The sequence below is a fragment of the Megalops cyprinoides genome, chromosome 3 (genome assembly GCF_013368585.1).
Source record: "Megalops cyprinoides isolate fMegCyp1 chromosome 3, fMegCyp1.pri, whole genome shotgun sequence".
Classification (NCBI taxonomy): domain Eukaryota; kingdom Metazoa; phylum Chordata; class Actinopteri; order Elopiformes; family Megalopidae; genus Megalops; species Megalops cyprinoides.
In genome coordinates this window covers 35938827-35955294 of record NC_050585.1, presented here as the reverse complement: position 1 = coordinate 35955294, position 16468 = coordinate 35938827, and the positions used below count along the sequence as shown (strand labels likewise).

The window sequence follows — 16468 nt, the reverse complement described above, 5'->3', positions numbered from 1 at the left end:
TGTACTCTCTCTTTCATTCTCTCTCTCAGAGCCTCTCCCTCTAAGCAGCTCTAGTCTCCACATGCATTTACTGTAGTTCTTTAAAAGGCCTCCGCCACTGCTGCACCGTAGGGAGTGTACTCTCCACAAAAACCCAGCCGCTTTGATATTCTCCATTCCTATTTCACGGGTCATTATCAAACCGGGGGAATTTTTACTCTTTAAACCTGTCACCAGCATCTCTTGGTTTTATGAGCTAATATGAAAGCAAGCTCAGTCTGACTCTGGGGAAATCTATAATCCGGGCAAACAGTCCATTCATTTCAGGGCCATGATAAACTACATTTGAAATGGCCATCCATGAAATGCTGTCGGGTTTTATGTCCAAGGGAAATTCTGCAAATATGTTTATATATTTTTTTTTAGGTATTAGTGGGCGTCGGTATACCACTAATAACGTCAACTCAAAGAACTTCCTACAGTGCATGGGTTTTCAACATTTAAAGTTCAATCTGAGGAAAAGAGTGCATCCTCTCCAAAAAAAAAATCTACAAAACTAATCATTAATCTTCCAATCTAAATGACAGCTGTTGTTCTTGCTGGTAGCCCACCTGCATTCTCTGATACTTGGAGACACCAGAACGGACAGTCACACTGACACAGCTGGATGGACCTGGACATATCCTGAGGCAGCATAGAATGGGGGAGCTCACCTTGGCGGGAGTGTGGATCCAGATGGCAGCGTTAAACAGGATGTGGTCACACAGCTGTTTCAGTAGGGGCGCCCCATGGGTCAAACCGTCCAGGTACTTGGCGAAGGAAAGGAACTGCTCCAGCACCGCCCTCGTGATATGGACCCTTGAGGACTGGACAACAGGCAGGAGACAACAGTTCAATCAAATGGTGTATTCGCCTTTTCTGGCACCCTGCACCCACAGGCTTAAGTTTAACATGAATTAGTTGGGAGTGTGTCACCATAATCGGCCGTAACACACAGACTAGCCAGTACTCAATCCGCGGTGTCGTTGTGACATTCTTTTTCCAGCCCAAAGGGTTTAATGGGGAGTCCAGCCTTATCTTGGCTCAAACAATTGGTGTGTGTCTACTAACACACAGTACGAAGGAGAACAGACATTTAAAATGACCGTGGGAGGGTGCAAGTGTTAGTGTCTACCTGTCAAACTCTGTTCCACCCAGGTGTTTTTGGAGAGAAGAAAGGAGCAGAGACAGATCTGCTGCAGATGGCGAGGACTGAAGCACATAGGGGGCAGGCAGCAGGTGAGAGAGTACAGAAATGCCAGCCTTCAAGGGACTGCCCTTCACTGCCTGAGAGACATTGCCTGCCCTGGCATAACTTTATGAGTGACAAAGTGGGGCCATTTCTCAGATTCAAGACAGAAAGCCTCTGTGCTAAGTGGCTGTCAAAGAGAGGTGGAGAACTGAGACAGGTACATTGTCGGGAGAGATGGAGAGGTGTAATGTAGGAAGAGACAGTGACGTGTAATATAGGGAGAGACAGATAGGTGTAATGTCAGGAGATAGAGATAGGTGTACTTTTGGGATAGAGAGTTTGACTACTGTGAGAGATAGAGGCACACTGTAACAGAGATCAAGAGGTAGGCCTATACTTTTGGGAGACAGAGCTGTGCTGTCGGAAGAAGGAGAGATGTGCTGTCAAAAGAGAGCGGAGTACACACAGGAGAGCGAGGTGAACTGTTGGAACAGATAAAGAGGTGTACTGTTAGAAAGGCAAAGAGGTGTAATGCTGAAACAGAGTATCCTTAGCAGAGTACTGCTAGGATAGATGGAGGTATAATGGATACAACAGGGAGATATAAGACGTGTACTCCTATAAGACAGAGGGGTGTACTGTTGGGAGACCGGAAGTGTGTAGTTGGTGCAGGTAGAGAGATATTTGGACAAGAGAGAGAGGGTGGTGTACTGTCAATTGCAAAGTTGCTGTATAGTCAAAATAGAAGTGAAATATTTTAGTCAATTCTTGAACTGGAGCTTCGATTCTTGAATTGGAACTGGAATTGGTAATGAAAACCTCTCTAGGAGATGGCCTCATCACATGTAGAGAGATTTTTTAAGGTTAGAAAAAGTATTCTGGCCAGACAGTTAAACTGACAGTATAATGTATTTAATTCACATATCTTCTAAATCTACACTTTAGTAAGTCTGTAAGTATAATGTGCAATAAGGATACTGTCATTTAACAGCAAATGTTGATATACTAAATTAACTTTCCATGCTGTTTTTAATGTAATTTGAGGCATTACAGCTTTGTATACATTTTCCTGATATTTCATGAATGTACACACATTAATTGCAATGCATACAAATACTTGCATGATGAGTACCTCTACAAATAGGACTATTCTAGTAGTTGTTTTTTTTTTTGATCTGGCTTCTTAGAAAAAAAATAAGCTGAAACCAAACAGGAGTCACCAAGACCGAACTGAGGTGGAGATAGTGTTGAAATATGGAACTGGAGCCAGCTCTGAATGGGACAGAGGTGAAGTTTCGACTTCAGTTCAGTTTGGGACAACTTCCAGTTTTACTTGAACTGCAACTCAAGCTAAAGCAAAGCATTGCATTTCCTGTTGATTTATTGTTGTACCAAAACAAAAACACAGGAACCACAATGCAGCACATACTAAGAACTAGGCTTCCCTTCAGCAGTCTGAATATGAAATGGCATAGTGCTACTCCGGGCTGGTATGTGGAATGCCATGTAGAATGTCGCTGTGTAATTCCGGGCTGGAATGAAGAACATTTGTCAGATTGTCAGAGTACACCTCCAGGACAGACTGTGGTATGCTCCGCACAATGTCACGATGTGGAATGTCTGGCTGGTTGTTCCTGGTTACTAGTAATGTAAAGAATCAAGCAGAATGTAGACTGTTCCATATTAATGTAATGTACCTTCTCCAGAAGATAGCCGATGACCAGAAAGCCCTTGCCTCCCAGCATCTGCTCCTGCATAGCCACGGAGCTCTTCAGAAGTTCCACTAGGAAGGCCAGGAGTGTGGCACTGTGATACACACACACACACATATACACACGGACACGGACACGGACGAAAAATTTTAAAAAGTAGTTAGATACAAACAAATGTCAAGGTCTTTATAAAGTCACAGTGGCACTTATTAATATGTCCCAAAACAGAAATGCTAAACGGCTTCATGTACCGACACAAACAAACCCCCAGAAAAATCAATGAAATTAAAATGCTAAAGGCATTAGTGTATACAATCAATTCTACAAATACCAAGGGATTGAACACAATGCGACAAACACAGCTCTTTTTAATTGACTTCTGTATGGAATATATAGTGCTTTACCCCCACCACTAGCTGATCATTTAAAATTTAACGAGTTTGCCCTCTTTCGTGCTATATGTTTAATGGGTTCAGACAAGGCTGGCTTTTGAGGGGGAGGGTGGCGGGGAATCAAAGTTTTTGAAAACAGATTTTTTCAGGCCAATTCTGGTCTTAAATCTTGGCTTAAGTATGGTAGAAATGTCATCACTGTCAAAAACAAACATCAGTTTGATCAGCTGTGTACTCTGTAATTACAGCCATTCCAAAATGCCCAAGAATGTTAGTGTAAAACATGTTAGTGCACGTGCTTTTTGCGAACAGTTTCCCCACTCTGACACTCTGTTAATAAAATGTGCAAAATTCTGTTTCAAATGACACGTCTTTAATGCCAAGATCTCATAAAAGTTGAACATGAGAAATATTTTCTGGAATTTCTTTTTAGGGGCTTGTTTTGTACGATTTGATGTTTTTTGGAAACTATGATATATTGATGCTCTGATAGAACCTGATCCTGGCTAACAGTGCGACATTTGACAATGTGTTTTGACATATCTGAAAGTGCATACTGTCACATAAAATGAGCTCATGATATTCAACCTAGCCATTGACACGCCTTTAAAAGATAAGTATCTTCACACATTTCAGCACAGTGATTATAAATGTATGCTGCTCTAAATATCTGATACAGCTCATGATATCTTGAAAGCCAGCTGTAGTACCACACTTAGATGTTAGACAGAAATGCAGAGGTCGTGCCTTCAAATAGAAAAGCTTTCAAACTCTTGCCCTGAAAATCTCATCTACGCACTGCTGACCTGGAGCTTGCAGCAGTATAATCAGAAGAATTCAGCAGTAAACAGAATTTTTCAGGCATTTCAAGGAAAGCTCCCAGCAGGCCAGTAAAAAGCTCGGACAATCTAAATGTTCTCCTCTGATTATGTCTGCTCGACCGTCAATGCTTGTGGAGCGGTAGGGCAAGAGCTGACCAGGGGAAAGCGGCACTTTATCTCTGCTGTCTGTTGGGGGGGACCCAGGGGGGTAGCACGCCTGGGTGAGTGAGTACCCGCTGGTTGTCCTGTTCCTTACACAGCTGTCCGGGGCCCTGCTGCAGGACTGGCCTGCCGCTCCAGAACCACAACACACCCGTCGCGCTGTTCTCTTGCTCTGTGTGTGCTGCAGGTACCGCCAGAGCAGGCCTGCACAAACCGGGCCCACCTTCAGGGAACAGGCTGTGAAAGGGGCTGGGAAAAGGGCCAGGACACGGCAGCTTCCCTCTGTTCCCAAATCCCTGCTGTTTGTCCGCTGATTATCTGTCCCCCTCCCACACACACACATGCACGGGCTTCAGTTTGTGTTATTGTTTACTGATGGAGGGAAAAAGGAATGACACTGTGGATTTGAACTAAGGTGCTTGTTGTTGTGCTGGCTGCCTCTAAGACGTTTTAGCCGAGCAGAGGGTGAAGAGTGAAAAGGATGTGCTCTGGGATACTGACTGCTCCGGCCTGCAAATCAAACACGCCACCATGCACAGCAAAGGCCCCCAGGAAGGAATGGCATACCCACGGCCAAAAAAATGACGTGATTGGTTAATGATTCTAGTTTGTTTGTGCATGAGTATCATATTCAAAGAGGCCTTCAAAGTGGACACCACAGACACAGCAAATGGCATGCTGTGGTTGGGAGGAGCCACTCCTGAGTCTGCAGAGGTGGGAACTCAACACCATCACTGAGCCAAGTTGGAATTTCACAGCTTTGAAAAGAGAATGAGGGGTGACATCCCCCCTCTCACTCACCACACGGTGGTCTCCACCTGGCTGTCATTGTGCTGGCGGTAGTCCAGCTGGGCGAAGAGCGGGAAGAGTACCTGGATCCCGCCGATGGAGTGGATGGCGCTGTGAATGGAGTGCGTCACAATGGCTTTCACATCCTGCAAGGCAAGCAGTTACACAGACAATGCTTCATCAGCCAGACTGTCACAGAGAGACCACAGTTAAACACGCAGAGCTTGATCAGACAGAGCAGTCACACACACAGAGCTTCATCAGCCAGTCTGTCACAGAGAGAGCACAGCTCCATACACACAGAGCTTCATCAGCTATAGTCTGTGACAAGGGAGCACAGTTACACACATGTAATGCTTCATCAACCTGTCTCAGAGAAAGCGCAGTGCCTCAAGCTACTTTTTCAGAGAAAGAGAGATTTGAACACATGCAGAGCTACACAACATTTATTAAGCTCCCCTCCTCAGAGAGACAGGTCTGAGGGAGTGCCCAGTCACACACACACTCACCTGGAGCATGAGGGCATGGGGCGAGTGCACAAAGATAGAGGGGTTCTCCTTGGGCGAGGACTCCAGGCACAGCTGGGCATCGGTGGCCTTGGCGTTGTAGGTGAAAGAGATGCTGCTGGCCAGCTTCCCATCATACAGCACCTGCTTGTGGTGCTCTGCCAGGTGGATGTCGCTCTCTGACTTGAACTTAAAGGTGCTCTGAATCGTAGAGAGAGAGAGAGAAGAGAGAGAGAGAGAGAGAGAGAGAGAGAGAGAGAGAGAGAGAGAGAGAGAGAGAGAGAGAGTGTGAAGGGTGAATTCATTCATTATCGATCTGTTTATACATGTTATACACCTGACTGTGTAAAAATGATTGCTTTGGCCACATTATTATCATTGAAACAGTCGTGCCAATAAAGCGTTTGAATTTAAATCTGAATTTGAGTTAGACTCTCGACGAAGGAAAAAAAGGAAAACAATGAGGGAGGGGTTTCTCTTGAAAAACATCTGCTGAAAATCCTTCCCAATCCTAGCTTGGACTTGGCCAAGATCTTCAGCATATGAGCCTGTCTTGCAGGTCTAGAGTTCAGAGTAGGCAAACAGCAAGGATGAAGGGGTAGGAATGTGGAGGTGAGGATGAAAGAGGGAGGCCACAGGGAGATGATGAAATGCACCACAGCAGGCAAAAGGGAGGGGTGAGAGTAAGGGAGAGTTGACAGGAGTTGAAGAGGGAGTGAAAAAATGAAGGTAAAGTTGAAGGTAATTATATCACAGAACATGCCATGAACTGGGCAAGGCTTTCTGGACTGAGTCAGAGCACAATTTTACACCTGTTTGCTGGTTCATAATTTTTGCCTGCCGAGATTCCGTAGCCCTGATATTTTATGGCCCAACAGACAATTCCATTCACATCATCCAAAAACGAGATGCTTAATTACCAGTTCCACAGCCCCCTTCACAAGCTGTGCACTACATTATCTTAATTGACATGATGTAAGCAGAAGAGTTCATTCAATAATGGAGCGGAGATTGTCAGTGTTGGCAAATTTACGGCATCCCTTAATTGCAAACAGCTCAAAGACATGAATAAATCAATAAATAAAAATCAGATGTGGCCAGGAATAATGTGTATCAGTCCAATGCCCAAAGAAAGGACGTGTGGCATCTCTCCCACCTTACAGAGAGGATGCTACCAAAGACCAAAATAGGAGGGGAAATAAACACAAGCCAATGTCTGGATTCCCTCCCTTATGAACCATTTCCAAACTGTGAACAAACCCCACAGCTTTCACCATCCCCATTTGACAACTAGGCCTATACTTTCAGTAGGTGTAATTTTCCAGCACATTTATGTTGATGTAAAGCAGAGATATGGAATTTGTGACTCAAGCCAGCACACACTATCCGCCACACTTTGCTGCCCCGAACTTTCACATCAGTCACAGAACCTGTTGTCGCAAACTCATGCCATCAGATTCTCCCCTGAGTCGGGTGCTCAGTAATAACCATCTTCATGCCAGTAGCCAGCAGCAGGAGGGACCCTGTTGAACACACACACACACTCACACTCTCTCTCATCCCCTGGCCCACATACACTCGGGAAAGAGACGCGCCATTTGCTGACACTTCATTGCTGAACACGCAGTGGTGAGGGAATTAATGTCGTTAACGAATGCTCTGCAGCGAGAGTATCTCTGCCCCCAAGCTATGTAGACAAACAGAGGATTAAAGCGCAGGCCGATTTGGCTTCACCTCAATGCTGTGGGCCAAGCAGCCCGGGAGGCAGTACGTCTGGTACTCTCAGCCTCCGGCAGCTGCCTGTCGAGTTCGCTGTGGCTGCAGGCACAGGAAATCCCCAGGCGGCAGAGGGGCCCGGAGGGCGGCGCTCACGCCAAGCACTTCATCTCATCTTTAATTCAGCCACATGCCAGCAGACATTGAGTAATGACATGCACAATAAAAGCAGAGTTATCTGAAAGTGCACATATATGGTGGCAATCTAATGTCTTGGGGCAAGGAACTGGTCTTGAATCCATAACCATATAACCCTGCCCTGACTGGGTAGTGTCACTGAACCACAGAGCAAGGTACTCAGTCTAAACTTTTTGACCCTTTTCTCCTTTATGTAACCTTGTTTGGGAATCACCAACAGTACGCTTGAATCATCTTACAACAACAACCACTGCATTTGCTTCACTGCTCTGACACCTTCGCATGCAGCCAATGGCTATTTTTCACACCACAAGTCCAAAAGCGCACTACAGCAGAGTGGGCTCTGATTGGTTTTTTTCTTAAACAATGATTAATTGAGCAATGTGAAAAGGTTCTAAATAGTGTAATCAAATCATTTAAATGCGAAAGTTAGGTTCATGGGTTTGGTTTCTCCTCCTGACACAATGTTCTCTGCATACGACATGAACACAACAGAGCAGAAATAGCTTTTCTGTTGTTTATCACCTCAAACAGAAGGTAGAAAACAGGCCAATGTGCTACTGATGTCTGTGCAACAGGCTACACAGCACAAACAGTCCTGCTTTCCCAGTAATGCCGATAGAAAACTGACAGATGTAGATCCGATTGAAACAAACTTCTTCAACAGCTTCACATATTCGTATTAACTCAACAGAGTACTAACTGACTGTTAACACAGGCTGCCATCCACTTAATAGGCAGCTGAAGTTCCTCTGTCTTTGTCTATCTCCAGTCCTCATTTGTACAGATGGTGTGAAACACTGGGTTCACTTCCTGCGACTGCTCACTCTCAGTCATTCAGTCATTCACAGTCACAGTCACAGTCACAGCCATTCACAGTCGTTTCTCTGCACAGAGAGGGTCCATACACTGTGAAGCTAAGCTGCATGCCTCTATGCTGTTGTTGATTATTTTGATCAGCTGGTCGCTTGTCCTCAGCCCGTATTGGTTACTGGGAGTGCTCATAGAGTGATTAGCTCATAGCTCCTCTCACTCTTCATGCAGGGTGAGAGGCGATTATGCAGAATTTGGAACAAAAAAATCTGTGACATGCTAGAGGTGTGCTGGGATGCCCTACCCGTGATAGGGATCTCACGTGGGCATTTATTGCAAATTCATCTCTCTCACACTACCCGATGCAAGAGTCCCGGTCTTTAGCTGCAATGTTCACATCCCACAATCTTCAAAGATGGTCAGGAGGTGGTATGATGTAATCTTGGCCTCAGTTATGTGCTTGTCGATCATATATTGAAGAAATTTTGTTTATAAGACATTCTGCAAGACATTTAAGCTGTTGGATAAGGGCCTCTGCCAAGCAAAGAAAAGACAAAATCTTCAAGAACATTTAGGGTAAGATGGTGAAGTAGATGGTGTGACAAATATATTGTTTCAGATTTCTTAAATGTCATACCAAGCAGTGGTTATCCATGCAAGGATTTCTTTTTTGCTACAACCTTCACAATTGCTGCCTTTTTCTATACACTATAATGACACAGCACAGAATATAAATGCAAAGGTAGAGCAAATATATCAAATATTACATCTCCACTGATCCCAAAAATGATAGGAAAAAAGGGATTTTACAGTCTTACAGTCAGGAAAAACAACAGCAAAAGAGATGAGATTTTGGGCTTGATTAATACAATGCCTCCGCATTCAGAAAGTGACATTTTCCCAGAATATGACTGCCCTCGTTGACAGCTTAAGTGGTCCAAACAGCATAAAAAGGCATAACTGTCCTCATTACCCTCAAAGAAACACAGTGCCGACACCACAGCATTGATATTCGTGCACTAATTTCATCCCCCACCTCCCCAAACACTTGCAGCTCAAATAGGCCTGACACAGTGGCTGGCCGTGGCTTACCCTAGCTGTCTTCATACATGTCCTCTTAACAACAAAGACCCTGGCCTTAACTGACTCTTGAGTGCTTTTTGCCTGCACATGGCTTTAAGTTCAGCCTGCCTCAGGCATACCACTTTACACGTAGGCATCAGGGAAGGCTTGTGCTATGGTCTATATGAGCCATGCAGGGAGACTTTAAGAAATGGAACCCACATGGAACCCAAAATCTGTCATATTTATGTAATTAATGTTACACATCAATATACTGTAAGAAACATGTTTTTGGAACTTCACCATCATAACCACCATAAAAGGAGATGCCATAAGCAGCGACAATGCTAGAGCTTGTGAGAGGCTTCTCCACACTGGGGCATGATGAAGCACATGCTCACAGGCTCACGGTATTCCACGCGCTGTATTTCAAACATCTGACAGCCACCCTGATGGCGGTGCAGAGCTTGGAGTAAGATAACAACCAGCGGGTCCCCTCACAGGGAGATAACATTTGTCTTTACTGACAGAGAGGGTGAGGGGAACGCAAGTGGCATGGAACAGGCCGTCCCCGGAACGAGGTGCAGCTTCGCACAATCCATCCATCCCTGACACCGGGGTCACGTCAGATTCGGATCACTGTCCCCCGCTCTGGGACCCGGGGACCCGTCCCGTTCAGGACCCCCACCTCTCCGGGAAGCCAGGAAATAGAATTAACCCTTCACGTTCCGCTCTGTGCTACCATGCTCCTGTCCCTCACTGGCTGCTGAGAGGCATGTGGCAGGCCTGGAGGTGTGACGGCAAAGACAATGTGTGGAATGTCACAGCTGAGGTTCCTGACTTGGACAGAACTTAATTTCACCTCCCCAAACTTTTTTCTCATTTGCTGTTTAATCTCTCACAGCTATGAACTGAGGGGAAATTTAGCAATTACCCACAGAGTGTAGCTTGTTGGCTGCAACACAGTATTTGGACATCTGGACATCTGTTTCTAGTGAAGAAATGAATCCAACATCACATTCAAAAGGAGGCCAATTAAGCCTGTGCTCATGTTCACATCTGGTATGAGCAGGACACTGGAGAAGTTGTGACTGAAGTCTGTTTCACCTGGACAGTGGGGATATGTCTGGAAACCATACCTGACATATGCGTGATATCAGACATACTGTTAACTGATGAGGAAATTGTGATATAGGCCTTGTATTTTCCTAGTCGCTTTTGTTTTGCTTAATATGATTTGTTTGTGCCTCATGACAGCTACTTTAGGCCCTGGGATGTTAATTAAGATCTGGGTGTTTGATTATCCATGAGGTGCTCAAGTCCATGAATGCACCATATGATAGGGGCAACCCACAATACCACTTTTGCAGTGCAGTGGTGTGGAATAGTGCAACAGTTAATGAGGCAGTGGAATAATCGACCAACGTGAATAACCCACCAACGTGTGTTTTGTGAACTGATGAGAACAAAGGTGTCAATGCTATGCAATGCTCTCTCCATATCCTTCACAGTAATGACTTTTTAGAGGATAGTCGAGCTCTCAAAGGAAAAGTCAGTGGCCCCTGAAATTTAGCTGTTATGAAAACCAACTGCCAATGGTAACATATACCAGTCAAAAACACCCATTCAGGCCACATATACTTCACAAGTCAGACATGACTGCAACACTGCTACATGTTGAACTTTGACATTGTGAACCTTTAATAGTTTAATAAACAATTCACATTTTAAAAGCATAAAATATACCTGCTATATTTTTGGTTGCACAGCCTAACATTAAAATAAATTTCAAGAGACTTACCAAGGCTGCTAAATGTTTTCTTTTCAGACAGCAAACAGACTGTAGTGAAATGCAGTGATAGGTTTTCAAACGATGTAGCAGGGACTCTTGTTAACACCAACAGAGCACAACTGCAACCAGCTAGCACACTGTGTTCTAGGCCAAATCTGTCTAATACAGATAGGTATGTCACACAGGGGCCACATTTGAAAAGTGCTGCCAAGTCATACATAGTTTTGCCTGGATGGTTTTGATGAGCCTAAACTAGCAGCCTTGTATAAGAAGCCACCACCAAGATTGCAACTGCAATCTGCTGCAGACAGGTACATGTTAGGAGTTTGTGAGAAAATGCTAAGAGGCTTCCCATAACGCTGTGATATTGAATGATCAACTCTGTCCTCATAAATAATACATGAGCACTTGTCCATAGCCACATTGGTCCTGGAGGAGCCTCTCCCGGTAAAAGAAGCCATCCATTCTCATTTCTGAAGCATACAAATATATATCAGGGATTTTATGCTTTTACTAGCTTGTTACAACCAGCTAAACAAATGAAGCATCATAGCAATGCTCATATCTGCATAAATAATGCAGAACTTCTCTCTTTCTGCAGATATGGCTTTGAGAGTTTTACCAAATGCTTAAACAACCGTGTGCCTGTGAGCACTCAGATCTCCAGGAAATGGTGCACAAGCCGTGCATTTTTAACACGGAATTTCATTAAAGAGCCCCTGCAGGTCCCATTCATTTACACTTTGTCTTGTGTCCACAGGCTGACAATCTATACATCACAAAGCTGATGGATGTCTTGTCAATGATTTCTATACAGCTGGTAAATTGTGTGTCAGCACTCCCATCATTCCATTACTTAACAAAGATTAATCAAGCTATAATATTCACCTTGGAGCTTAGAATATGATCGAGGGTGTCCATGAAACCTTTCTTGTAATGCTACAGCAGTAGTTATTCATGCACTGTTGATCTGAATTTTGAATTTAAACAAATTTGGTATCATATTTTATGGCCACATTGGATGGATTAAGAGCATTCATTTTACCTCTCTACTCAACAGCTTTGATGATCCTACTGAAGAAAAACTGTATGGAGAAAAACTGACCATGGAAAGGAGACCAATTAAGGCTGAAGTGTCTCTATGGCCGGATCGATGCCTTTCCCCAGGTTTACACCTAATTCTCTGAGACAATACCCAAATTGTCAGAACCGGTAGGTCTCCTTGTTGTATCTTCCAGTTTTCATCAGCAAAGATGCACCTTCCACCATGACAGGCCCTTACTGAATTAAGGGGTAGGTCCACACCTGGGCATCAATCTCTTATTTTAATGATATGGCCAGAGTTACGATGCAGTGCCACTTTAAAATCAATCCATTTAATTTACCTCCTGAAAGGAGTCTTTTTCTTTCCTGAAATCTGTTCTTTCTATTTGACCGCAACTGCAATTTAAGTAGAGAAAAAGTAAAAAGTAAGCTGACGGCTTCTACTGACAAGACAAGGGAAATATAAAGAGCGTAAACAAGGGGACTGAGATGAAATGAATTGTATTATATCCACTAATTGGCATTTAACCCCCAGTGTCATCTGTTCCAAATCCTGTAAACAGGCTTGTTTTCCTTCCCTTGTCAGGTTTGCTCAGTGCTCAGACGTAAAGGTCCACTGGCAGCATGCTGAACTTGCCAGATGTGCACACATCTTGTTTTCCTCAGGACAGCTCTCCCAGTCTTGCTCTGGCATCCTGAGAAATCAAAATTGACGGCTATAGCTTCACCGTTTTCTCCAAAAGCCAGCAAATCACGGAAACTGGTGCCACCATGACCCGTGTTTACCACACAACCTCGCAGCCCATCAGACTGAGAGAATTCCCATTCGGGACTTCATTAGGAACAGGTAATTGCCTCTGAGATTGCCCCCTCCAATTCTTTCAGCAATCAACCCAACACCACGGGGCACCTTAGCGCGGTAACGAGAGGTCTAGGGCTGCCATGAATAAGGGAAACAGCAAGTCAGGGCTGATTATAGTAAAACCAAGGAAGGGAAACACCCCAGGGACTTTCACGTAGCCTGAAGCTTCTCTGAATCTCAGACAGGTGGTTGGAAGCCTTTCCTCTTTGCTACTCAGCACTGTATCCTAATGGCACATTAAACAAGCACTGCAGCACAGACGACAGAGTGGGGTTTGGCTGTTGGGAGGACACTATGCACAAGAGAGTGCGTGACGAACACTACACATGAGAAGATCACGCTAGGCTCGTGTCAAGAGCAGCCAAACCTCTAAAGTAGGTCGTGTGATGAAACTGGGGAGGCTTTGTAATTTTTTTTTTTCAAACATCGTGAAGAAGGGATCCTGTGTCTTTCAGCTGTTAGCATTAGCCAACAGTCCCACGATAAGGGTGCAAGTTTGAACCCTGGTCAAGAAGTATTCTCCTTGAGCAAGGCACACTTAATCCCACATGCGTAGCATAATATTCCGACAGGCGGTATAAATGGCTAATATGGCATACGCTAATAAGTCCTGGTTAGGAACATCGGCAAAGCAAACAAAAAACAAGTATTAATGTAATGACATTCAGAATGGACATTCAAAGGACATCTGTGAGAAGAGCCCTGAAAATTAACCCACTGGTCACACAGAATAAAAACTGCAGGCAAACACCTTGAACCAGCTGGGCGCACAGTCAAGAATCCGACCGCTTAACTATCCTCTCCTTCTGCAGACAGGCTGCCCATATTATGCCTGTTCAGTGGCCTCTGCTCTCTCCCATTCACTGCTGCCTCTTTCTTCAGAACCATGTGGTGTATGCCTGCATTTATTCAAGCCAGCCAGCAGTCACAGGATTTAGAGACACAAGGAAAAGTGCTCCAGTGTAGAAGACAGGCCACAGAAACATGATTGTGCTGATTCTGTTCCTAGAATGTACACATACCTTGTAGCCGGGTCCCAGCTGATGGATTGCAAATATCTGTGCAGGGTTGAGTGCTTCACTGAAGACGTAGATTGCCCCTAGCTGTCCACAGAAGACTCTGTTGGCATCTGCTGTCTCTGACGACCCCAGAAAGCATTTATCATAGCTCTGTAGCAAAAACAGAGAAAGGGAAAGAAGGGCATTGCGTTTACGCTGAGCTCTCAAAGGGAGAAAACTGCATGTTCAATATTCAAAATAAGTGAAGAGGCTACAAATTTAAAAGAAAAGACAAGCAAACTCAAGTGGAATCTACATTAGCATGTAAACACAGCAAATAAGAATCCAGTCACCAAAATCTCACAGAAGGTAGAGTCTCAGACCTAACACTTAAGAGGGAATCTTAAAAAGACTTTGGCTCCTTGAAAGTCCCTCATGCATCAGCATTCTGACTGAAGCTTAAGATAGTACATCTGGCCACTACTCTCTTAAAGTCTGCAAGGAACCTTGGCATGCCCTACTGAGAGATTTGTACAAGTGCAGTGCGAGCTTGCACCTGCCAGAATGAACAGCTGCTTATCCCAAACCCAATCACATCTTTCTTGGTTTTGAAACTCAGTATGTGTTCTCTCAAGATCCAGTGCAGCTCCACCATAGATACTGTGTACTTCCTCCCTAGATCTATTGTATCTCCGCTCTAGAACCAGTGTCTCTCTCAGATTCTGGGGATCTGTCACCCAGATCCTGCTTGGAGAAACACCGTGGCCAAAAAATCCCATAAATCCTTAACATTCACTGCTCTGCTGGAACAGAGCTTTCTGTCTCTTACTCTCTATCTCTTTCACTCTCTCTCCCTTTATTATGAATACATTTCTTTTCTTCCCTCCCGAACATTACAGTGACAAATTGTTATTCAAATGGAAAACTTTGAGCTCCCATGAGGCTACAGACACAAATCAGTGCCAAAACAATAAAAACTGATGTTTGTCATTTATGGCATTCTGTCGAAGATTTATGTAGCTTTTAGAGCACCCTTTCCTACAGCAGCGGAAGATCAAAGAAGCACACTGACTCAATCCTGCAGCAACAACATCTAACACAGGAGAATAAAAAAAAGTGATATCTGAGACAGTGAAGGCCTCACTGCAAGTCAAATGAACCACACAGATGGCAGCTTCTGGGGCTCATTATTCCCAAACTCCATCCCCTTCCCTTCAATTCTTACTCCTCCCGTCTGGACTTTATCCCCTATGCATGCCTTCTAACTCCTTCACCCAGAGTACATCCCCTCCGGTCTATCCTTACTTCTCCACTTAAGACTGTCCGCTCCCCTTCTACCCTTACTCCATTCACCTGCGCTATGCCCCCTCCCATTCTGTCCTTACTCCTCCCCCTTGTCATCTAGCAGTATGACTACTGCCACAAGGAGAAGAGCACTTACATCATTGGTGTTGACGTGCCACGCCATGTCACCATAGGAGACCAGCTGACCGTTGACATAGCAGCGGATCTCACTGTTTCGCCAGCGGTTGTAGATGTGAACAATACTGATCATGTACCACTGAAAGAAAACAAGAACAGAGACAGGTGTTAATCACTCAGGTTAGCACACAGCTACTAACAATTGTCAGTATATATGCAGTCTTATCGTCAAAGCTTGCAGCTGACAGCTGAAATCACAATGTAGTCAGCACTTGGGAACTCGGGAACTCAAGCTCTGACACATTATTTTTTACAGTTTATATTCTACTTCTTATTAAGCACATCCTTTCTGCTATAAAAAATGCATTTACAAATAACCGTAAGGACTGAGGTCTAACATGCTGAAACCTGCAATGGGACATTAACTATTAGTCCAAGCAGGGCTGAGGAAGGTGAATACCTAGAATTTCAAAGCTCCTGTAAAAACTAGAATATTATAGAACAGGAGTCTGTGGTGATTGTAGAAATATGTAATATATTGTAGAATCCCACATAGTAAGTGCCAGGTTCACTAAGATTACGTATCAACACCTGAGAGTGAAAGTCTCTGGACCTCAGATGCAGATGCTATCAGCAGCAAATAAACGACCGATTCGCTACTCTTTTTACGCAAAATAGGTAATTGCTCAGTCAACCAAAATGATTACTGCTGGTTGCAATTACCGAAAACAACAACCCGTAAATAGCGAGTTTGAGCCAAAATTGCATGATACTCACAGTCCAAACAAGAGAAAAAATGGGACACAATTCATGAAATATTTTCAGTTTTTCTTTATGTCATGCATAAAATATTTTGTTTTGCCACCACTGTTTTTCTTTTGATTAACAAAACAAAAGTAGTTCTGGAAGGGAACTGTGTTTTATACTATGTAAGGGGCAAGGGAAAGACCCACACCATTTCCCTTTACA

The 16468-nt window shown here is 44.2% G+C and overlaps 1 protein-coding gene across 9 annotated transcripts in view; it reads right to left on the bottom strand.

The window, feature by feature from the left end:
* Window positions 1-16468, bottom strand: part of nbeaa (neurobeachin a) — a 210281-nt gene that overhangs the window by 114579 nt on the left and 79234 nt on the right. For all 9 annotated transcript variants that reach the window (XM_036523380.1, XM_036523381.1, XM_036523384.1 and 6 more), the window contains exons 7-12: window positions 15519-15638; window positions 14102-14248; window positions 5596-5793; window positions 5099-5232; window positions 2908-3016; window positions 693-845 (exon numbers count right to left, since the gene is read on the bottom strand). In XM_036523380.1, the coding sequence (XP_036379273.1) occupies window positions 693-845; window positions 2908-3016; window positions 5099-5232; window positions 5596-5793; window positions 14102-14248; window positions 15519-15638 (861 nt within the window). The remainder of the gene's footprint in view (window positions 1-692; window positions 846-2907; window positions 3017-5098; window positions 5233-5595; window positions 5794-14101; window positions 14249-15518; window positions 15639-16468) is intronic.